The sequence below is a fragment of the Marmota marmota genome, unplaced genomic scaffold (assembly GCF_001458135.2).
Source record: "Marmota marmota marmota unplaced genomic scaffold, marMar, whole genome shotgun sequence".
Classification (NCBI taxonomy): Eukaryota; Metazoa; Chordata; class Mammalia; order Rodentia; family Sciuridae; genus Marmota; species Marmota marmota.
The window spans coordinates 12,387,394-12,411,244 of NW_026000185.1; the positions used below are offsets into that span (position 1 = coordinate 12,387,394).

At 54.3% G+C, this 23,851-nt stretch overlaps 1 protein-coding gene across 1 annotated transcript in view; it reads left to right on the top strand.

The window, feature by feature from the left end:
* Xylt1 (xylosyltransferase 1) overlaps window positions 1-23,851 on the top strand; it is a gene marked incomplete at its 5' end in the record, with an annotated part of 222,874 nt that overhangs the window by 191,789 nt on the left and 7,234 nt on the right. The window contains 5 exons of the mRNA XM_048790068.1: window positions 2,079-2,295; window positions 4,586-4,762; window positions 9,220-9,482; window positions 15,139-15,334; window positions 21,050-21,383. Coding sequence (XP_048646025.1) covers window positions 2,079-2,295; window positions 4,586-4,762; window positions 9,220-9,482; window positions 15,139-15,334; window positions 21,050-21,383 — 1,187 coding nt within the window. The remainder of the gene's footprint in view (window positions 1-2,078; window positions 2,296-4,585; window positions 4,763-9,219; window positions 9,483-15,138; window positions 15,335-21,049; window positions 21,384-23,851) is intronic.

Genomic DNA, 23,851 nt, shown 5'->3' on the forward strand with positions numbered 1-23,851 from the left:
GACAGCCCTCCCCCTCCCCCTCCTCCTCCTCCTCCTTCCCTCTTTCTCACAGTATGATTTCCATGTAAGTTTTCATACAAGTCATCTAAAATCTAAAGTTTGCAACACAGTTCCGTGCACCCACTGGGCATTATTGCAACATCAGCACTAGCCAGAGCCAAGGTAGGATCTCCCTCTCCTAAACTCGGGGCTTGCTTGAAAGTCCAGTTGTGTCTCCACGCAGTGATACTGTGACCGTGATGAAAAACCCTCACCAAGTCCCTCCCCAGCAAGGACACGGCTTTGCTAATGCGCTTCATTTTGCATGCGGAAGATGCACTGGGTAAGAATGAGACCAGGAGGTTGGATACCTGGGCCTCCCAGATGGCTCTGCCCTGGGGCTGAGTCCTCTGTGCATCCTTGGAAAAAGTCCTCAGCCTTCTCTGGGCTTCTCTGTCCACATCTGGAAGGTGACGCCTGCCCCACACCCACTTCTGGGTGTAACAGTGACTTCCAGCTGTATTCCTGACTGGGTCCTATGGTCAGAATTCAGCCTAGAGAGGTTTTATTTACCCCTCCGTGGTGGGAACCGTGGCTCGGGTCATCTGAGCCTCTTCACGGTTTCCGTTTCTCCTTGCTGGCCAATGGCTGCCGGCATCTAACTTCAAATCCAGATCTAGCCCAACTTTGCAATTATGCCAAGAGGAAAGCTGAGACCCAGAGAGGATGCCTCACCTTCCAAAGTCACCCAGCTGGGAGGGAGATTTTCAGGCCCGCACAAAAGCTGGCGCCAGAGGCTGGTGTGCACCGGGAGCTGGGGCAGGGGAACGGGAGAGGGTGCTCAGAAGGGGCGTTGCTGAGATGCACTAGAGCAGCCCAGGTTCCCGGATGTGAGGGAGGGGGCTCCAAGGGCTGGAGAAGCAGGGTTCCTGGGCCTGGAGACCTCTGGGCTATAAGAGCCCAACCTAACGACTAGTTCCCTGGTACAGGGACCCTCCCTGCTTCTCTAGTACCCCCACGAGGGCCCAGCACCGTGCCTGGCACTCAGTCGGTGTACCATAAACATTCACAGTGAACACTCCTGTCCCAGCAGCTCTGCCCCCGAGGAGCTCTGGGTTCTGCATCCACAAATCGGGAAAAGCCAGTTCTATCCGACCTGCTTCACGGGGTCCTAAGGGAGATGACCAGACCTCCATTTACCTCCTGGAGTAGAAGTTCCTGATCGGGGGGTTCACAGGGAGCACTCAGGGGTCTGTGGCCTGGATGGGAACAAAGCCATACCTTTACTTCCTCCGAAGTCTAACTGGACGTAGATGTCAAACGCAGCAGTACTTACAGTAGCTGAGTTGGACACGGGCAGCAATCATGTGTTTCATATTACGGCAGAGATGGCATAGACCCCTTATGCTCGCTCTTCTGCAAAATTACAGGTGTCCCTCAGAGGTGGAGCGCTTGCCTGGCATGCACAAGGTCCCCGGTTGATCCCCAGCACTGCAAAATAATAATAATAATAATAATGATTATTATTATTATTATTATTATTATTATTATTATTATTATTACAGTAGGTATTAGACCTGCCATGATCTCTTGTTTCATGTGCTCACAATGAAACATCCTACGTTTGGTATTTTGCAATGGGGTGTATAACGTGTCAATCAAGAAGCGGTCGCGGTCTGGGGGTGTGGCTCGGGGGTGGAGCACTTGCATCCGAGAGCACCGTCCTGAGATGAGGGCACAGGCTGCGTCCACCACGACAGCCTGGCCCAAGCAGGTTCCTTGAAAGGTCTCTGGGGAGGAAGCAGGCATAGCTGACCTTCGTGGCCTCGATGGTGCCGGGCAGGTACCCTGAGCTCTCTGCGCCTCGGTGGCCGCAGACGTGAAGTGGGGCCACCCAGGAACCTGCCTCACGGGCAGCGCGCCCCGCTTCCCTGCGAGGCCAAGACGCAAACGCAAACTGACCCTGGTTCTGCGCCTGGAGCTCAGGATGTGCCCGAAAAATCCTGCTGTGGCTATGAGGGTTTTTGTTTGTTTGTTTGCATTTGGGCTCTGGGTGGACCAGGGCACCTTTGGGCTCAGGGCCACCTCGTCTCACCCAGGTTCATCCGGAAACAAGGCCTGGACCGGCTCTTTCTGGAGTGCGACGCGCACATGTGGCGCCTGGGGGATCGCAGGATCCCGGAGGGCATCTCGGTGGACGGCGGCTCGGATTGGTTCCTGCTGAACCGGAAGTTTGTGGAGTACGTGACGTTCTCCACGGACGATCTGGTGACCAAGATGAAACAGTTCTATGCCTACACGCTGCTTCCCGCGGAGGTGAGCGCAGGAAAACTTTCCCGGGGTTGAGGAGGGACGGGGGGCTCTAGCCACTGGCTGCAGTGCTGGTCCCCAAACCTGAGCCGAGGACAGGGAGCCGCACCTGCCCCGGGGCCCTTGCAGTGGCAGAGCCTCTGGTCGCACATCCAGTTTGCACCAAGGCTATAGGGACTGGACGCTCGGGGTCTCCACCATCCTGCATGTGCCTCTGCAAAAGGTAGAAAATGGAGCGCTGGCTGGGCATTTGGCCCCTATTGAGTATAAAAACATCCCAATGTACTGATTTTGTTAGAATAAGGCAGTTTATTGCTGTTTTACAGAAAATGTTGTGAAAAAATTACAAACCCCTGATATCTACCAGATTGATCCCCCGTACCCCCATGTTGTGCAGTGCATAACCTGTACAACTGGGTAGCCTTGACCTTTCAGGACATACCCACATTGACTTCGGAGTGACCTCTGCAGTCACCAGTGCTGTAGTAACCACCTTTTTGACACCCAAGAATTCCTTTATCTTCTTTGAATATAGCTCTGTCACTCCCTGATAGAAAATAGTGTCGGCTTCATTGGTCAGATCTCAGAAATACAAGAGATCCCAGGGACGGCCAGCCAGGGACGCCTACACTAGCCCCTGTGGCCACCTGCCCAGGGCTCAGCATTTTCCCATTAGGAGTATTTGAACAGCTCCAGGATCCTGAAACCGCTTTTCAGACTTCAGGGGGCAGGAAGGCCTGCAGTGTGAACTTGCCCAGCCCAGACCCTCCAGACATGGGTGGGATCCAGTTCAGGAGTATTGTCACTCTCAGGCCATCAGCCTTGTAGATCTGGGCTCAGCGCTTCTAGATTCATCCCTGTGACCCCTACGTCACTTTCATTCAGAAAACTCCAGAGCTGGGTCTGTGGCTGTGGACCCTCTGACCTTTCTTTTAAACCGTCCAGTCTTTCTCTGGTGGGGGCAGGCCAGTGTCCAGCTCCAGAGAGGGCTGACTGCCCATGTCACTCCACAGAGACAATGAGCTTGTCATCACTGAGCCAGCCGTGACTCGTCTGCACACGTGTTAAGTCGTCAGCTTTTAATCCTATTTCAGTGAAAAGCACCTTTTCTCTCCACTCCGGCCACCTCTTCATCCATTATCTTGCAGGGAGATTTAAAAGGTCACAGGGCAACGGGCAGTTGGGTCCTCCGCCCTCAGCTTGATGGAGGATAGGTGTCTCCGTGGGCTTGTAGAGGAGCCAAGCTTAAACCCAGGTTCTGGGGTGTGTCCTTCTGCATCAAAGGACGGCCACCTACCGGCTTGGAAGAGATCCTCCGAGAGCTCAGGTGGCCTCCACCAGCTGCTGGGGGGAGTGGGGGGCACCCTCGCTGCCCCCACGCAGGGCACCCCTCCTCTTCCATTCCTGCGTCTCAGCTGTGCCCTCCCTTCTCCTAGACGCCTCCTGGGGACTGGCTGAGAAGAAATCTGCAGGCTGTGCCCATACACTTGTGACAGGCAGACACATATTGCCCAACGGCTTCCCTTAGGGACCAGAGAGCCAGGGAATGCGTTCTGGTAGCTGGGATTGTTACAAAGAGTGTGGAAATGGGAAGTGTCCCTTTGTCTCCCACACCTACCTACCTCTCTCTCTCTCTCTCTCTCGGTGTCTCAGCAGCTCTGACCGCCATGTCCCCTCTCTCCTGCTCTCACTCCCAGGATGCCTCTCTTAGAGTCATTGCAGGAAGTCGGACGGGAGACCCAGGACTAGAGAGAGACAGGACCCCTGCTTCAGCCCCACGGACATCAGGCATCCTGCCCTTCCTTAGGTTGTCCTGCTGAGTGGCAAAGACAGGGCCCTTCAACCCTAGGCTGGATGGCACCCCGGGGTCGGACCGCCTTCACCCAGGGGTGAAATGCCAGTGCACATGTCCTTGGTACCAAGCTATCTCAGACCTGAAGCCTGTCGCTTCCAAATCTGGCCCTTTAAAAAGCCCTCTTGGCTCAAGGTTCCCTGAAAATTGTCCCCATACTGGCCTCTGCCCCCTCCCCTGCATTGACGTACCTGAGAGGCTTCCTGTCGGCTGAGCTCGCTGCACATGCCTGGGGCGATGGGATGTCTTGAAATCAGGTGGAGACCCAGAGGAGAGGCAGCGCTGGGGCTGGGGGACACTTCTAGGTAGAATCCAGCCACCGAGTTGACAGGCCTGGCAGTTGTCCCCAAGACTCTCCAGGAGCGCTCCTTGCCGCTGGAGGGCCTCCGGAGCCCACCTGGGGGAGGCCGGGGAGGGCTGAGCTGGGCTCCTGTCTCCCCACAGTCCTTCTTCCACACGGTCCTGGAGAACAGCCCCCACTGCGACACCATGGTGGACAACAACCTGCGGGTCACCAACTGGAACCGCAAGCTGGGCTGCAAGTGCCAGTACAAGCACATTGTGGACTGGTGCGGCTGCTCCCCCAACGACTTCAAGCCCCAGGACTTCCACCGCTTCCAGGTGAGCCCTGCCCAGACCCCAGACCCCGCCCACCACCACCACCATTTCCAGGTGAGCCCCGCCCAGACCCCAGACCCTGCCCACCAGCGACCTCTGAGGCCTCCAAGGAGCCCTGAGGCCGCCCCACCCCTCCATGACCTGCCCCGGGACTGCTGGTCACAGCAACCCCTTCAAGAAAAGAGCCAGCACTAACTGAGCACTTACTGCATACGGGGGCTGGTCTAACCATTCTGATGAATCGACTCATTAAACCCTGCAAAACACATGTAGGATTCCTTCTGAGACAAACTGAGGCACAGAAACATCAAAACCCTTATCCAAGGTCAGACAGCCCACAGTATCTGTCCCCAGGGGCCATTCTTGTCCTCTTCTCTGCACTACCTTTCGGGCACAATGCCCTGGAAGGTTATTAAAAACGTATCTCTGAATATGAACTTGAACTTACAGAGGGCAGAGTTTTAAGGCAGGCTTGACACTGTGCCTGGATCCTTCTGCGTTGTACCCTGGGGGTGTTTAGCAGCCGTCCTTGGCCTCCTCCACACACTAGATGTACCTTCCAGCTGTGACAGTCCCCAAATGCCTCCAAACATTGCCACATGTCCCCTGGAGCCAAACTCGCCCCTGCTTGAGAACCGCCACCCTCCACCGAGGTCCACAAACGTGTGTCTCTATGGTATCACACTTTGGAAAAATCTGACGCGTGGCCAGGTTTGGAAACCACCCTGCTCCGTGAACTTGAAGGAGTAACGAGAGGTAGAAATGTCATTACCTTCACAGCTGTCTCCGCGCAGCCTAGCAATTTACAGTTCTGGGGACATCAGAGGCAGGAGGGAGGTCACTGCTCTTCTGCTTGCTATGAGCCTGGGGGAGGGCTCCTCAGCTCCACTCCTGCCCAGGGGAAGCTCTTCCCATCCCTGGTGTGGCTGGGAAGTGTGGCCGGGAAGTGTGGCCGGGAAGTGTGGCCAGGAAGGGACAGGGCTCTGCAGCTTCTTCCTCCCCTCCCTCAGACCACAGCCAGGCCCAAGCTGCAGCCTGCACAAACTGAGCACCATGAAATGTTCAACCAAACCAGACGGAGGTCCCTAGAGCCACCCCGTGGTGATGGCTTGGGGCTTCCCAAACTGCCAATTTGGAGGGACCATGGGGACAATTGATAGAAGAGAGCCAGGCTGTAACCCAGCCAAGGTGTCCCTGCTGAAGCGTCCAGGGGAGGACACGCCCTGCCTGCCTGGCTCCTCAGAGCAGGGCCGCGGCCCCCGGGCACTGCCATCACCAGCAGCTCAGAATGCAGAGGCTCAGGGTGCTCCACACCTCCCGAGGTCCAGCGGGGACCCCTGGAAAGGTCCCTGGTGACCTGGGTGCTCTCATGTTGATCTGCCTGTGCCAGGGACATCCTCAAACCCTGGTTAATTAGGCAGGAACCCAGATGATGTCCTTCCTGACTCTGTCCGTGCAGAAAGGACTGCCGCTGCCCTAGCTGCAGAGAACCATCACCATCTGAGAAGGTGGCTCCGGGCTCCGCTCCCCCAGCCCCTGCGTCCGCGGCCACTGTGGTCCCTGATGAAGCCTGGCTGGCTCAGCGAGCACCCAGCTCTGTCTTTCCCAGTAAAACAAAGATCCACCGTAGAGCCAAGGAACGGCTGCCCGTGAGGAGCTCGGAGTTCTTGTTCAAAGAGGACGATAAATATAGAAACGTGCCCTTTCCCGAGAGCAGGCTGTGGCCAGAGAATGGCAGGAGGAGAAAGAAGCCTGTCCAGACGCTAAGACTGGTCTTCTCCCTCCGGAAAATGAAGGCTGACGGGCCCCCGGGGAGACAGGCCCCCAGTTGCAAGCGGAAGCGGTCATGACGGTCACGTAGCCAGAGCAGCTGACGGCCTGGCTGAAAACCCATGTGGCTGTACCCATTTTAAGGATGAGGAAGCCGGGGCCAGGGGGAGTTGGGGGGGGTCACCAGCTGACTCAATCAGCTCGATCGTAGAGTGACGAGGTTCTGGAGACACTGGACCTGGGGACAAGCCTTATGAGTTGGCTCCCTGTGCTCCAGTGTCCTCATCTGAAACACCTGTCCGGCTGAGTCACTGGGGGGATTCGAGGCCGGGACATCGATGCAGCGCCTGCCTGTAGGACGTGCTTACTGGTCACTGTCATCATTATTGTCGCTATTCATGCACAGCCGTGCTAGACCCAAAGTTAGGTCCTCGAGGGACAGGGCTATTTTTTATTTGCTTCTGCAGCCCTAGACCAAGGGTCAGCCAACTGCAGCAACCCCGCCCCCTCCAGGGGGCATCTGAGCTCAGCCCTGGCCAAGAAGAAGTTTCCCTGGCTCACAGCCACGCCCATGATCGACAGTTTTGCCCCTGGCTGTTTCGATGCTGCAAAGGCAGAGTGAGCGTTTTCAAAGCTGTGTGCATCTACTCTCTGACCCTTTCTTGAAAATGTTTGCCAATCTCAGCCCTAGACGGGTCTCGAGGCTGGTAGACAGCAGGTACTCAGTGTTCTTTTTAACCCTTGACCCTGCATCTTCTACTGATGGGCTGTGTGTCCTTGGATAGAGTCCCTGCCCCTCTCTGGGCCTGTGTCATCGAGGGCTCAGTTTACATCAGTGGCCCTCACCCTCAACTTTTCTTTTGGAGACATTAAAATGCAGTCTCTCAGCCCCACTCCTGAAGGTCCTGATCCGTGACTCTGGAGCGTGCCTTGTGAGTCTGCAAGGCAGTCCAAGTGCCAGGGAGGCACTAGGGAGTGGTGGGGACTGTGGCAGGCTGAGGAGCCCCATGTCCATTCCGCGCTAGCTGGTTGCTCCCATGTGGGATGTGGGCCTGAGGCTGCGGGTCTAATGCTGTTTTCTGTTTCCATGAATCTCGCCTTTTTAAATGCTGCCAGCTAATTCAATTTTAAAATGTTCTGTTGGGCAACTGAAATACATCTGCAGGCTGTATTTGCCCTGGACAACTGGTCTGTGACCTCAGCTAAATGATTTCTGAGCTCCAGCCCAGCCAGAAACATCCAGGATTGAATTTATTTAACAGTCACTGAAATGATACATACTAAGTGTCCGTCATTGCTTTGCCCATATTAACCCATTCATTCGGGGTGCGCATCCTCCTTCTTTTTTAAACTTTATTTTATGATGATTGCTCAGTCATTAATTAGACAGATGAATGGGTTTCAATGTGACGGTTCCATAATGCATGTCCCTAATGACCCCCTGGCCCTCCCCTCCCCCACTCCCCCCAGCCCCCCTTCTTTATCCCTGGTAGTTGATCTTGTCTTTTCTAGTTATACATTTTCGTTTCCACATATGAGAGAAAACACGCGCTACTTAAACTTTCCCTGTCTGGCTGATTTTATTCAACATGATGGCCGATGGTTCCATCCATTTTTGTGCAAATGACATTTGCATTAACATTATTAATGGTCAAATAAAATTCTATGGTGTCTATATACATTTTTTTTAACCCATTCATCCGTTGATGGGCATCTAGGCTGAGTCATACCTTGGCCGTTGTGAGAGTGACATAGTAAACGCAGTCTACAGGTGTCTCTTGCTAACCAACTTCCTTTCCTTCAGGAGTGTCCCCAGAAGTAGCTCCAATTGTGGATCTGTTTTTTGATTTTTCATAGATGTTTTACCCCCCAGGGCACGTGTTCCTTTTTTTGCAGGGAAGTTTTACTTTCCCCCCACATCCTAGGCCGGCCTTTGTTATGTGTTGGTTTGGGGTTTTGTCTTGATAGTAGCCCTTTGCCCTGGGGTGAGATGGCATCTCTGGTGAAGTTTTAATTAGCATTTCCCTGTTGGCTCCGGGTGTTGAGAGTGTTCTCATGTATGTATTGGCCATTTGTATTTCCGCTTTCGAGAAGCGTCCCTTCAGATGGGCTGCCCAGTTATTGGCTGGCTGCTTTGTTCCCTTGTTATCTTTGGGGGGTTATTCGTATATCCTGGACGTTCATCCTCCGTCAGATGAATGGCTGGCACAGATTCCTCTCCCTTTCCGTATCTGAGTCTTCGCTCTGTTGACTGTTTTCTTCGCAGGGCACAAGCTTTATAATTCCAGGTAATCCCATTTGTCAGTTTTCCCTCCTGTTGCCTGAGCTGCTGGAGTCCTGTTCAGGAAATTGTCGCTGTGCCGATATCTTGAAGCGTTCCCCTGTTTTCCTCGGGTGGTTTCAGCTCCTCAGGCCTTGCAGGAAGCTCTTTGATCTGTTTGGAGGTGGTTTTTGTGCAGGGTGCGCGAGAGAGAGCAATCTAGTCTGCGTCTTCTCTACCTGGACGGCTTTGCCCAGCCCCTCTCACGCTCCATTCTGACCCATGTTCCAGATGAGGAAACCGAGACCAGAGAGGCCATGCCGTGTCAGAGCTGGGGCTTGGGCCAGCCCTGCTCCTGACCGCGGGGTGCAGCCTGAGGTCCCCGCAGTCGCGGGCTGATGCGGTTTTCTCCCTTCCTCTCCGAGCGCAGCAGACGGCGCGGCCCACCTTCTTTGCGCGCAAGTTCGAGGCGGTGGTGAACCAGGAGATCATCGGGCAGCTGGACTACTACCTGTACGGGAACTACCCGGCGGGCACCCCGGGCCTGCGCGCCTACTGGGAGAACGTGTACGAGGAGCCCGACGGCGTCCACAGCCTGAGCGACGTGGCGCTGTCGCTGTACCACGCCTTCGCCCGCCTGGGGCTGCGCAGGGCCGAGGCCTCGCTGCACACGGACGGCGAGAACAGCTGCCGGTGAGTGGCCGGTGCTGGGCGCTGGGGGTGCTGGGGTGGCTGGGTCTCAGGGTGCCAGAGGTTGGGGGGGTACTGGGGTGTGGGAGTGGAAGCCCCAAGCTGCAGATCGGGATACCCCGTCTTCCAGGGCTGCACCCCCACCCCGCACTTCAACTTTCCTTTGTCCCCCAGTAATCTGGCAGCCTGGGGGGCTTTCCAGCTGAGCCACCCTCCCTGCTTAACTTTCCCTTTGTCAGGATGCTGGTCTAAATTGACTGTTGGTGGCCTTGGGTCCTCTCCTCTGTGTATCTTAGAGGGAGGCTTTATGTCCACATTGTGTTCGTCTTGAATGGAAGGTCACCGTGACAAAATACAAATTTTCTTTTGTACTTTTCATGATGGAAAGTGTGGGTCATGCACAAAATAGGAGAGTGGGACCCCATGCTCCCCTCTGTCAGCCCAGCGGGTAACCAACCAGCTCCACCGCCTGAAGGCACCTGAGCCTCCTTCTCACCTCCTCCCAGAGGAGTTTGAAGCAAACCTCAGACATCCTATGGTTTCAGCCTCAAATGTTCGAATTTCTGTCTCTGTCTCCGGTGGCTCTCCTGCCCTTGTTCTCCTCCTCCTCCAGCCTCCTTTGAACAGCGTAGCAACAACAAAAATGTATACTGAGCCTCCATCCCTTGTCTCGGCTCCTTCCTCTTTGCCCTGCCCTTCCCTTTTCTCGGGGAGGGAGGAAAGAGACTATTCTGTCCCCTAAACCCTGACAGTACACACAGGGTTCCTGTCTGCTTCTGCCAACCTGCCACCATTTCCATTCCCGCCTTATTTCTCTGAGCCTTCCCTCTCCTTTCTGTCTCCCTGTGGGGTTTGGTTTAAAGGGAGACCAGCGTGGGTTAGGAGCCCAGGACCTGCACTGTGAACTCAACTCTCTTTCCTAGCTGTTGACCTCGGGCAAGTCATGAACCTCTCTGACCCTCAGTTTCTTCTTCTGTACAATGAGAATCCTCATCATCATTCCCCAGATGGTATTGTGACGTTTAAAGTAGAAAATGATTGACAACCAACCTCATGAGCGATAGCATATTGTCTTAGGCCGACAGTTTCACATCGGAAACGCTCAGTCCTGTTCCTGGCTGCTGTTCTAGGTGCCATTATATCAAGAGGTGGAAATTGGTCAGCTGACCCTGCTGTGTGGTCACTGGCTACGTGAGCCACTCACGGCTGTCTCAGTGACCCCACCGTCACTGCATTGCCGACCTTTGCCCAGTCATCAGAGCCACCCAGGTGCCACCTCCCCTGGGAAGCTTTTATAAGAGCTTTGGATGATAGCCCCACCCCCCACACACACACACACACCTCTCCAGAGCAGCAAGTTTGGGGACTTCACTTCCAACGTCCCCATTGTGTGTGGCTGCAGGACCACCGTGCCCTGGCTCAAGGTCACGGAGACCGTGACTTCCCCTCCAGCAAGCCTGGTGCAGAGTCTAGATCTCTGAGCCACAGAATGGATCCCCGGTGCCCAGTGCTGTGCGGTACCCCGGGAGTCAAGAGTCACCCAGGAGCAGTTTTAGTCGGGAGCTTCCTAGAATGTACAAGATAAGCCACCCGATAGGACATTGCAGAAGACACCCCGATTTATTGAGCGTCGCTGAGATGTCCACCCGGTGCGTGCTCTGGGATGAAGGGAGTCACCGAGCTGCCTGGGGCCTGGAATCCTTCGGCTTCTACCTCATTTTTTTATTTTGGTGGAACCATTGGGCCCCGCGGTGGGCAAAGCCCTGTGTTTATGAAGAGGAGCCTGCGAATGAATCAGGACAAAAGACCCTCATACCCGCGGGCAGAGGAGGACGGATCACTACCTGGGAAACAGTGAGCAAAACCCATCCTCCTGCATCCGGGCATCTGTGCACCTTGGGTGTGTCCAGTCCGGGCGTGGCCTTCACAGAGTGAGGCCTGTTGATTTTATTCTCATCATAACGTAACGCATGGGCCCGGCAGACCCTGCGGAAATGTGTGAACTGGCAGATTCAAACATTAAGAGAAGAAGAAAATGAAGACACTCATGATCCATCCCCAGGAATCAGCATGTCGGATTTTATGACAGATCCTCACACTCATGCCCTCCAGGGGGACAGGCAGGCAGCCCCAGGGCAGGCTGACCCACCAACCTCCCGCACCTGTGCTCCATACAGTCGGCTGCAATGCAGAGTTGGAGCTGTGAAGCAGTCTCCTGAGTTTTCAAGGGAAATCAGAAATCCAGATTTTTATGTCACTCTCCTAATTAAATAAGGGGAATAAAATACCTTGGGCCAAACGCATGCATCTGTGGTATCCTATGGGCCTCTTGATTTTGACTCTTCTCTTAGAAAACTCACCTTTTTAATTACCTAAGTACCAAATATGGTGAAGAGGCCCCGCAGGGCTTTGTGCTCTCTTTCGGGTCACCTGTTCCCTAGACGTACCTCAGAAGGTTCTAGAGAAACCTTTCTAGGTCTCACCTTGGGCCAGGCTCTGGGTTAGGCACTGGCTCCCACAGACGAGGCCCCTGAGCTAAACCCTTCACATTCCAGTCGAAGACAGACAGATCCCCAGCACCAGCAAACAGGAGCAAATCAATTGGAATAAACCCTCCAGGAGGGGGAGGTAGCTCAGCGGTAGAGCACTTTCCTGGCATGTGCAAAGCTCTGAGTTCCATCCTGCAGAACACACATAAATAGAAATAAATAGCTGTTCTGCCGAGAATGAAAATAGTCACGAGACAGTGAAGAGTTAGTGACTCAGGGTTCCTCAGACAAGGACGATCTCTCCATCACGTAAGACAGAGCCAGCCGCGCACTAAACAGCAGGAGAGCTTCCCCAGCAGACAGAATATCCTGTGCAAAGGCCCTGAGGCAGAAGGAACTTATGTTCAAAAATTCAAAATAAGCTGCCAGTGGCTCGAAGGTGGTAGATTTGGGGCAGAGAGAAGCCAACCAAGGCTAGAGAAAGAGGCAGGGCTTCATAGCCCAGGTAAGAAGTTTGGCTGCCACCGCAAGCATTAAGCGCACCACTTGGGGCGTCTAGCAGGGGGTGAGGGAGGTGACTTCCATGATAATAGGTTGTAGCACACAAAAGTAAAACGAGATCCATTGAGGAAGTCCCTGCATCACTCCCCGTGGGGAAGGACGGTGGCTTGGACGAGGGTTCTGGTGGTGCCAGAGGGGAGTGGAGTGGACAGGGGATTCAGGTGGAGACAAGAGGGTTCCATGGTAGAAAGAAGGGGAGGGAGGAGTGGGAGCAGGTGTGTAGGGAACCCGACCTTGATGGTTCTCTTGACCTTGATCAGCGCTCAACACGGGCGACCACTCTCTTCTGCAAACACTTCCTTCTTCTGACCCCCAAGGCAAAGCCCTCCTGCCTTTCTCCCTCCCTGCACGGCCCCCCACCTTCCGGAACAAGCTCTGACCGTGCACGCTCGTGGCTTAAACAGCAGCAACGTGAACAAGTGGTCCTGCAGAGGTGAGCATTTCCTGGAGCTCTGGTCTGTGGATCAACCTGGCAGATTCCCTGACCGGGGCTGGACACACTCCTGCGTCCTCAGTCGGCTCCGTGTCAGTAGGGCGGCTCTGTGGCTCTCGGCTGGGAATCACTGGCTGATTGACCCAGGCCGGCCTCGGCTGGGACACCTGCAGTGGCTGTGTTCCCACTGTGTTCCCTCCAGCAGGCTAGCTCAGGCGCGCTCTCGCGGTGGTCACTCGAGAGCAGGGAAGCACAGGAGACTTCAGGAGGCTTGGCTGGGGACAGGCCTGACACTCCTCCCGCCACCTGCCAAAGCAAACTCAAGAGGTGAGAAAGTGGCCTGCCCCCCTGGTGCAAGGAAGCCGGCAAAGTCACCCGGACACAAGAGGCTGAGGGGCCTTTGGGACACTGGTGCAGGTGACCACAGACTTCCAGGACTCCATCTGTGCCGCCCATTACGGAGTCAGAGCCATAGTGACTGTTTACACTGAAATCATATCAAATTAGGCAGGTGGAGTGGCCACGCCTGTCATCCCAGCAGCTCGGGAGGCTGAGGCAGGAGGACGGCAAGTTCAAAGCCAGCCTCAGCAACAGCCAGGCACCAAGCAACTCAGTGAGACCCTGTCTCTAAATAAAATGCAAAATAGGGCTGGGGGTGGGGCTCAGTGGTTTAGTGCCCCTGAGTCCAATCCGTGGTACTCTGCCCCCCCCAAAAATCATATAAAATTAAAAATGCATGTCCTCAGTGACAACTAGCCCTATTTCCAGTGCTCAGTCATCCCACGTGGCCAGCGGCTACCATATTGGACAGAGCAGATATAAACTATTCCCATCCTCTTAGAAGCTCCTGCCTAGACTTTGCTGCAGCCTTCGCCTCCCAGTATCCGCACCTGAAGCTGGCATGAGCCACGGACACCCAGCGTCCAAAGGGCACGCAGGTTGCTTGTGCAAACCCAGAGGCATCCCAGGAACAAGGCAGTGATTTCAGGAGCAGCATCCACACAGGAAGGCGGCTCCCCCCCCCTCCCCCGCCGCCATCATTGGACATAAAGACTTAAAACTCCAGATCGGAACCCGAGGGAAGCCTGCATTTATCCGAGCGGGGACAGTGATTTGTGGACTGCTGTTATTAAGAAGCCACCAGCATCCTCCTCGTGCCGTGCAATTTAAACGTTGCAGGAGCAGTAGCTTTATTCTGTCCAAGTAGGAGGGAAGGACTGGGAGCCGAGCCGCCCGAGCGTGGCCCATCTCTGCTCCCTGCTCCCTCCCGTCCTCTGGGCATCTCTGCTTAGTAGCTTCCCTGAGCCCTCCAGCCAGCGGGCCTCAGCGGATCAAAGATGTGTGTTTTTAAACAAACTACTTCTGCAAGCTTGTGTATGCATTTGCATGCATATGAGTCTCAGAGTGGCAATGATTTTTAAAGAAGCAGCACAGCATCGGGGGCAAGAAACAATGAGGGTACAAACTGGTATTTCTGATAAAGTTCAGACCCTTGAGATGGAGAGAGAGAGAGAGACAGACAGACAGACAGAGAGGTTCCAAAGCATGATATTTTTTTTTTTTTTTGGCTCAAGAATGACGAATGCAGCTTTATTTGGAATAGAAAAAAAAAATTGTGGCTCATCAATGGGGACTGACTCTAAAATCTGTGCTCCACCCAGTGAAAAGCTTTGCGTCACATGACACACGTACACATTCTTGTTTTCAGAGACTTTAAAAAAGAAAAGAAAAGAAAAGAAAAAAATATGCTCAGGAAATCCTGTGGAGCCAAAGCAGGATACAGCCAGTGTGTACATTAAATCTCCACGATGCAATATTTATGCAAATATATGCATAGAAGAGTGGGCTGCAGGGAAATGCATGAGGAGTCGTGTTTGCACACCACTGCCACTCCCAGCCCCAGCACCAAGGACTCAGTAAATATCGGAATCGACGTTATTTATGGGAAGAGGCATCAAAAGTAGTAATTTTATTTTCTTGATCTGACTTCCCTGTAGTCAGCACGTTTCACATTTATAACTCAGCAAAAAAGTTATTCATAGTCACTGAGATCATAACCCGGCAAGTGCTGGGTAAATGGCATCTATTTCAGGAACAGGCTCGAAGGCTCGGGTGGCGGGGGTTGGGAGGATGCCACACGGCTCCGGCCCTGGCCCACGATCGCCTGTGTTTTCAGGTACTACCCGATGGGCCACCCAGCATCTGTCCACCTCTACTTCCTCGCTGACCGCTTCCAGGGCTTTCTGGTCAAGCACCATGCTACCAATCTGGCCGTGAGCAAACTCGAGACCCTGGAGACGTGGGTGATGCCAAAGAAAGTCTTCAAGATCGCAAGCCCCCCCAGCGACTTCGGGAGGCTTCAGTTCTCTGAGGTAAGAGGCCAGACGCGGTCACCCTGGGGGTTTGGCAGCCCCTGCTGGCCGGGAGCTCTGCCCCATTTGGAGGCTTGCAGCTGGAGAGGGAGGAGGAATGGATTTGCAGACCCTAGAGATGAGCTCACATCTGTGAGACTGTGCAGCCCCCAAACACTAGAGCCAGGGACTTTGTTTCGTCCTAGCCAGGGACTCCTTCTAAACCTGTGTTCATAGGACGCCAGTAACAAACCAGCTTCCTAAGGACACAGTCCCATGAACACCATCTTACAGACGGGGAATTCAGGCAGATGGAGATCCAGTGGTTTTCTGGATCGTAGCTAGGAAGTGGAAGAGCTCGAAGTTGATCCCAGGTCTCTGGTCACAGACACTATGTTTAATTGTGTTTATGTCACCCCAGGTCCTAGCACAGGAATGACTGCAAGTGAGCACTAGATCAGTCTTTGGCTACAGTAGTGGATGGATGGGTGGATGGATGGATGGATAGATAAGTAGATGGATGGATGGATGGATGGATGGATGGATGGATGGATGGATGGATAGATGGACGGGTGGATGGATGGATGGATAGATGGATGGGTGGATGGATGAAAGGATGAATGGATGGATGGGTTGGTGAGTGGATGGATGGGCAGGTGGGAGGATGGATAGATGAGGTGTATGGGGTGTATGGATGGATGGATGGTGGATGGATGGATAGATGGGTAGATGGATGGATGGATGAGTACATGGATGGTGGATGGATGGATGGATGAGTACATGGATGGGGGGATGGATGGATGGATGGGTAGAAGGATGGATGGATGAATAGATGGATGGTGGATAGATGAATGGATGAGTACATGGATGGTGGATGGATGGATGGATAGATGGGGGATGGATGGATGGATAGGTGGAAGGATGAATGATGCTGGTGGGTGGATGAATGGATGAATAATGGATGGTGGATGGTGAATGAATAGATGGATGCATGGATGAGTAGACGGATGGTGGGTGGATGGGTGAGTACATGGATGGTGGATGGATGGATAGATAGATGGGGGATGGATGGGTGGATGGGTGGAAGGATGATGATGATGGATGGGTGGGTGGGTGGATGGATGGATGAGTAATGGATGGTGGATGGTGAATGGATAGATGGATGCATGGATGAGTAGATGGATGGTGAATTAATGGATGTATAGATGGATGGGTGGAAGGATGAATGGATGATAGATGGGTGGGTGGGTGGGCAGATGGATGGATGAATGGATAGATGGATAGATGAGTAGATGGATGGTGGATGGATGGATGGATGGCCGAGGCATGGACAGATGGACTGATGCATGGATCATGGGTCCATAAAATGCAGTCTCCCCTCCCACAACAGCATCAGCCTTTAGTTACTTCTCCGGCTGGGGAAGCGGGTTCACCAGCACCACCCTCACCCCCGGCCCTGCCTCCAGGCCCAGAAGGCCCCATGGGGCCCAGCCTGTTTTCTTGTCCAGCCCTGGCCAGTGCTGCTCTCCTCCCTGCTCACGCTTCTGTGCCTTTGCCAAACACACCACACTTGTTCTGGCCTCAGACTTGCCTCAGGCTCATCCCAGCCTTGAACACAGTCCCAGGGGTTGCCACGTTTCTTTCTCAGTCATTCCAATCTAGATCCAAACAGTGTCCCCTCAGAATGGCCTCCCCTGGCCACCTCCTCATGCCGCAGTGGCTACATTACCCACCCGACTCCTCCCTGTGGGACTGTACCTCTCTTGGTATTTGCCAGGTGAAGCTCCTTATTGATTTATCAGATCATTTATTGATTGTCCACAAGAGAGCCGATCCGCTACCCTCCTGTTCCCTGCCGTGTCCCCACGTACATCATCTGTAGGAGAGCGCCAGCCACTTACAGATGCTGACTGTGATTTCTGAAGGAATGGGCCAAAGCCCCGTGAGTAGCGATGCTGGAAGGGAGGGTGGTGTGACCCCGGGAACCCCAGCATCCGACGTCTGCCCTTCCCAGGTCAGTACGCAGCTCAGGCGGGTGCAGGACCCTGGCCACGGGGTTAAGGATGAAGAATCTGATTCTAGAATACGAAGAGCCTGAAGGACTGGGGTGTGATGGAGGTGGGGTCTCACCTCCTGGTCCTCCCCCAGCCCACTGTGGCCGTGCCTTGCTGTCCCGTCCCCCTCTCAGTGTGTCCCCATGTCAAACAGGCACGGGTGACTTTCTTGTTAGGCCCACATTTTCAACTAAGGCTCCAAATGGATTGGCTGGATTTGAACATAATAAATTACTGGTGAGTCAGGGGGTAATTAAACGCTGTCCCAGTTGGATCCTGTGCTGGGGGCCCACGTGGCCCATTGAAGACATTAACGTCCCATTAAAGAGATGGATGCCTGGCGTCTGGACTCTCCCTGTTTATCAGCCTGTGGTTGGATGACTAGGTCCCTCCGGCAGTGACAAACGATGTTGGCCACTCCACGGCTCGTGATCTGCAAGGGTTCCTGGGTAGGTCTGGTAGCGTTGGAGAGGAACCACCAAGATCACTGGCAGAAATAACGGCATGGGACCCATGAAGTCTGAATCTTGAATTTTGAAAGTTTTCTAGCGTTATTTATGTTTTGTTGTATTTTTAAATTTTTTTGCAGTACTCAGGATAAAACCTGGGGCCTTGCACATGCTCAGCGAGTGCTCCACCCCTGAGCTACAGCCCGGCCCTCTTAGTCTTGCTTATTTTTAACAGCATAGACATTAAACCACATGAGAAGGAAGGGCAGAACTCAGAGCCACTCGGAGGGCTGCCGAGAGGCTCCCTGGCAGTAGCGCTGGGGCCTTTCCTGGTGTCCAGGTCTGGCTTGTTGCGGGTGGCCAGTGTCACATTTCTGCAGTCCATGAGAATCCCATGCTGTTGGCTTGGAGAAGAGATGCCTAATGTTTCTTCAGGCCACCAGCAGCAGCGTGCTAGACTCCCGAGGGACAGCAGTGAGCCAGACAGATGAGGCCCCTATTGTCATAAAATGCAGTCTAGTGGGGCAGACAGCCAGCGAGTGAGAGAATAAAAGGACAGAAGCTGCTCAGCTAATGACAAGTGTCACAGATAAAATAAGACTTCATTCGTGGGACTGCTGAGGACTTGGGAGGTTGATGGAGATCACCTCCCAGAGGGTGGTTCATTCCACAAGGCTCTTCAAAAGAGAAAAATGTAGAGCTGAAATCTGTAAAGGAGATTCTCAGATGGGCAGATCTGGAATGGTCCTGGCACAAGAAAGAGGGGAAAGAGCATGTACAAAGGCCCTGAGGTTCAGAAGGAGTGTGGCATACCCCACGGGCAGCCAGGCCAGTGTGGCCAGAGCACAGTGAGGGGGAGAATGGCGGAAGCCAGGCCTCAAGAGGCAACAGGGTCTTGTAGGCCCTGGAAAGGTCCAGATGGGGAGCTTTGGATTGGCATTGGAAGCTGGGGAACAGCATGTTAGGTCTGAACTTGAACCCGTGTTTAAATTGGGGCAGTCGGTCCTTCGGCAGGGAATGACTGTGGATTTCCACACTGAGGCTGACTCGATCTCAGAGGTCACAGCGGATGGGGCCAGAGTGGGCTCCATCTCAGACTGACCCCGGCCCCCTTCTCAACCTAGAAGCAAGACGCAGAGATTTAGTCAGCTGCTCCCCAGCACCTGCCTGCCTTCTCTTGGCTTTGGAACCCAGATTTCAGACGATGGTTCATTTCCATTTCTGTGGTGAGCCGGGGACAGTGCTCTCCAGGGTCCCCACCACCCCTGTCGGATCACAGATCCCTTCCCGTGTGTGATCTCGAGGTGGTTCTGTGACAGTTTATCCTTTAGTCTGTTGGAAGGTGGGCGTGGAGAGCCCGGGTGCCCAGGGAAGCCCGGTCCTCAGCCCTGTCCATTCAGCATGCGTTCGAGTTCAAGGCCCAGCCATAATGGACAGTGGTATGATTGATTGATTGATTGCGGATAGGCAGATGGATAATAGATAAGGTAGACATACACGTGAGATGTATAGATGAGAAATAGATAATTGATAGGGAGGAGATGGACTGAAGACTGGTGATTGACAGGCAGATGGGAGGGTCTCCTGCACTCTGCGGGGCTCTCTTGGGAGCCGTCTGGATTCTGGAGCTGGAACCGGCAGGATAGGAAGCCTGTGCCTCGGAGAGCCCTAGGACCCTGGCCAAGAGGCCGAGAGCCCTGCACAGGGCCTGGGGTGAGGGCCAGGGAGGAGAGGGGGCGGGGCAGGCCCTGGCCAGACCAGCGAGGGGTGGGGCTTTCTCAAGTCTGGGAGGGGACGTCCCCCCGCCCCTCCCCCCAGCTCATGTTCGCCTCTGGCCCACGGAAGCCGGTGGAAAGCTGCACTGACCCTGCGTGCGCGCCAGCCACCCAGTGGGTGGGGGCTCCTGGCTTGAGTGTGCGGGTGAGTGAGTGAAGGGACGGGGTCCCTGAGAGCATCAGGAGAAGACTGCAGCCCCCGGTGCCACACTGGCGGACCCTGCGCTTCTGACCGTGGCACGTCACGTACCTCTGAGCTAGAGGACACCGCCAGGCCCTCCCCTTTCTGGATTCGGGAACACGGGAGGAATCGATGCCCCGGACGGTCCCCTGGTGCCTTAAGCCCTCCGTGTGTACTGGCCGCCCAGCTCCGTGTCCTGGGTGGAGAGTGGACAGTGACTCCAGGCAAGGCCAAGGAGGACCTCGGTCAGCCCCTGTTGGCACCCGAGCTCTTCTCCAGGAGGGGGCGTCCCTGCACACCTCCCCCTCGACCTGCGACACGCGCAGACGCTGGGGTGCTTGCTGGTCCTCTGCCACCAACGTGCCCCGGTGCCGTGGGCGGATGGATCCTCACCAGGGAGACTGACACTTTTTTTTTCCAAGTCAGCAAACCCCTCATTTAAAGTGATCTGAAATAGCCGCGGAGTTCAGGGCTGGCCATCAATGCAGTTGTCCGTGTTCTTGTCAAGTCATTCACTCGATCAGACAGACATTGCTTAAGCGCTTGCTGTGTGCTGAGCCCAGTGATATAATAGGCACCAAGAAAGTACAGAGAGCCAAATAAGGAAGGCTGTTCACAGGCGGCCTCTGGTACAAGGGGTGGGAGGGAATGACCCAGCCGCTGGCAGGTCATGCTCAGCAGATAAGCAGCGGCAGTGACAATGACCGAGGGCCATTCTAGATCTGGGGGTCAGGGAGGGTGAGAGGCGACATTGGAAGTGAAGGGCCAGCTGTGCTGGGAGGTGACTGACCCCAGCTATAGGGAGGTGGAGGCGGAGGGCAGGCCAGGCTAGGGGGGCTCCGAAGCCCCCGGTTCCCCTCTGGCACACTACACGAACTGGCTGCCTGCAGTTTGGAAAACTCACCACCCAGCAGAAACCAGCCACACCCGTGGAGTGGCTTGATGTGAGTTTGGGGAATGGCCTGAAAGTGGGTATTCATTCATGCGTGTGTTTAGTGCCTGTTTTGGGGGATTGGTTTCAAAGCACATTCCATGTACGGAGCACAGTGGGCCCCAAAGTTTCATGAGAGGACCGCAGGCCCTGGGATCCCCAGGCAGGGCTCACATCCCAGGTCTTCTGCTGACCAGCTGTGCAGGCTGGAGTAGGTGACTTACTCAGAGCCTCGGTCTCCTCGTCTGAAATGGGTCCATGGAACCTACCAAGCAGGATGCTAGGTCCTTCTGGGACCCAGCCCCCTGGGTCACCAGCGGCCTCAGGACTCTCTCTCCCGTTCCAGGTCGGCACTGACTGGGACGCCAAGGAGCGGCTGTTCCGCAACTTTGGGAGTCTCCTGGGGCCCATGGACGAGCCAGTGGGAATGCAGAAGTGGGGGAAGGGACCCAACGTGACCGTGACCGTCATCTGGGTGGATCCTGTCAATGTCATCGCAGCCACCTACGACATCCTGATCGAGTCCACCGCTGAGTTCACCCACTACAAGCCCCCTTTGAACTTGCCCCTGAGGCCCGGGGTCTGGACAGTGAAAATTCTCCACCACTGGGTGCCGGTTGCAGAGACCAAATTCCTTGTTGCGCCTCTGACCTTCTCAAACAGGCAGCCCATCAAACCAGGTGAGTGTTCCAGTGTCCCCATGGGGGAAAGAGTCCCACGCAGGTCCCTCTCCTTGGCGGAGAGCATGCTCTGGCGTGGGGCACGGGACAGCCACTTACAGCCCTCCTCTCCTCTTTCCGTAGCTTCTACTTGTCTATCCTAGAGCACCGTGGAATTCCCTCCCTGGTACCTATTTATTAGGTCCCCTCCCCGTTGACTTCAGGAGGTCTGAGCGTGTTTATGACAAATGGAAAATGAGCCCAGGGAGATATTAGGTTTCAGCACCGTCTTATTTGCTGTTTAGAAAACAATAATTAACATAGGAATTCTATTCATCAAAAATATAATACCTTCAGTAAAAACAGAAACCACCCCCTGGTGGAAGATATTTGCTTTTAAAAAGTACTCATGTTCAGAATATATAAGGAAATCCATACATCAGAGGTGGGCAAGCACAAGACCCCAGGCCAAAACTTTGTAAGTATACTTTTATAAGAATAACGCCACGGATAACTAATTGGAACAAACTAAAAAAAAAAAAAAAGAACACAGCCACACCCATTCATTTGTACGGTGTGTGTTTCTGCTCTGGGCTACGGTGGCAGAGTCAAGAATTAAGCGCCCTGTTGATTAGCTGCACTCCTGGCACCCCTCAGGGTCCTCAGAGCCAGATGTGGAGGTGAAGGATGTGATCAGCATCCTCCTGTGTGCATTCTGATGGGACAGCCCAGAAATGTCCCCGAACCCTCCCACCCCAGGACAGCCGGGCCATGCACTGTGACCCTGGTCTTTCCAGTGTTTTCTGCTGGAATTTCTGAGGAAGGCAGAACTCTTCCCCGCCGGGCCCAGGAAGACCTAGGGGTTGTCTTCCCCCACCGGGAGCAGACCCCTGGTGTCGGTAATCGTATGTGTTAACGACGTTCTCACGACAGGGAACACGAAGGTAGGAGCCATCCAATTTGTAAAATGATTCATCACGAGTAATTTGCTATTGATGCGTCCCCAGTAATCTCGAGAAATCTGATGAGGTGGAATTGAGGCAAATTTAATTATGGAGGCGAGAATCATGAGCTGGTACTGTAACCGCGTTCCCCACATTAACCTCATTTTTCATAAGGGTTTCTTGCATCAACCACGATTTGCGTTTCCAACATTTGCGCATTCGCTAGCTGCTCCTTTCGCTTGGAATGTGCTGCCCCTGGTCAGTTTGGACACCCCACCGCCTCCCAGTGTTAGAGAACTTGGTGGAAAGCACCAAAGACAGAAGGCTCTGTTCTCCTGGCAAATGGTGCTGGCACTGCCCGCCCTGTCTGCCAATCTGAGAAGTGAGCTAGGACCAGATTTATAAGCACGGCAGCTTCCAGCATATGCTCAGTGCGTCCTGGTCTCCTCTTTCCCCTCCGGCTCCCCAGGGCATTTAGAATGGAAGGAATGGCGTTCCTGTCCGTGTCGGCCAAGGTCGATGCATGTTCTGAATTCAGCTAGTACTCTCATTGCTTTTAGAAATGAGGCAGGCCTAGGGTCTTTCTGTTTCCTCCTTCCCCACTCAGGACCCACTGATTAGAAGAAAGTAGCATCCTGTCGCAGGCTCTCCCGGTTACCTTAGTGGGGACAGCTGTTGGTAGGCAAAAAGGAAGTATTGTCTTCTGAGCACGGTGTTGTCTCATAAGGAGGTGTCTTCTGATCCTAGCCAGCGTAGCTGTACAAACCCGACTGGTGTAACAAAACTCGCCAGCCTCACTGGCCAACACTTTTGCAGAAAATGTGTTCTTGTCATTGGCTCCAAAACAGGCAACGAATGTGAACTTCTTCAAGATGGGAACACCCAGCTTGTGCATGGGAGGATCACAGACTAACAAAGAACCAACAGTAGTGATCCTAGCGTGGAGTATGAGCCAGGCGCCACTTTGAGCACTCTCTCCTAGCCAGTCTAGTGAACCCTCACAAACAAGAGAGCTGAGGGAGACGTTAGTGCCCTCTTCATTCCATGGAGGAGGAAACGGAGGCACCAGGAGTCCAAGTCAGAAGCCACACACCCAGTTTGTGGGATGTGGGGATTCAGACCAGATCATAGCATCTAGGCTCTTGCATGAAGCAGTTCACAGAGCAGTTGGCACACAGTAGGTGCTCAGCAAGGTGGAGTTATCACAAGGACATTCCCCTCCACCCACCCTCTGGCTCAAACGTCCTGCTGCCCAGGGGAGCTCATACACCAGCGCCTTCCACTGAGCAACGCTGGTGTATCCAGGGTCGGTGGTGGGCACGCGGCAGCCCAGGATCTGAGGTCAACACTCCCGGGTTCAACCCTGGCTCCGACACCTGTGACCTCCGTGCCGAGGGGGAGGAGCTCAGTTAGGTTGCACCCTTGCTGTTTCTCTACCTGGAAGTTCTTCCCCAGAATCTTGAGCTGCCCCCTTCCTGCACACTAATCGGCACTCTGCTCAGATGTCACCTCCCAAGGAGGTCTCTCCCACCCCCCCCCCATGTG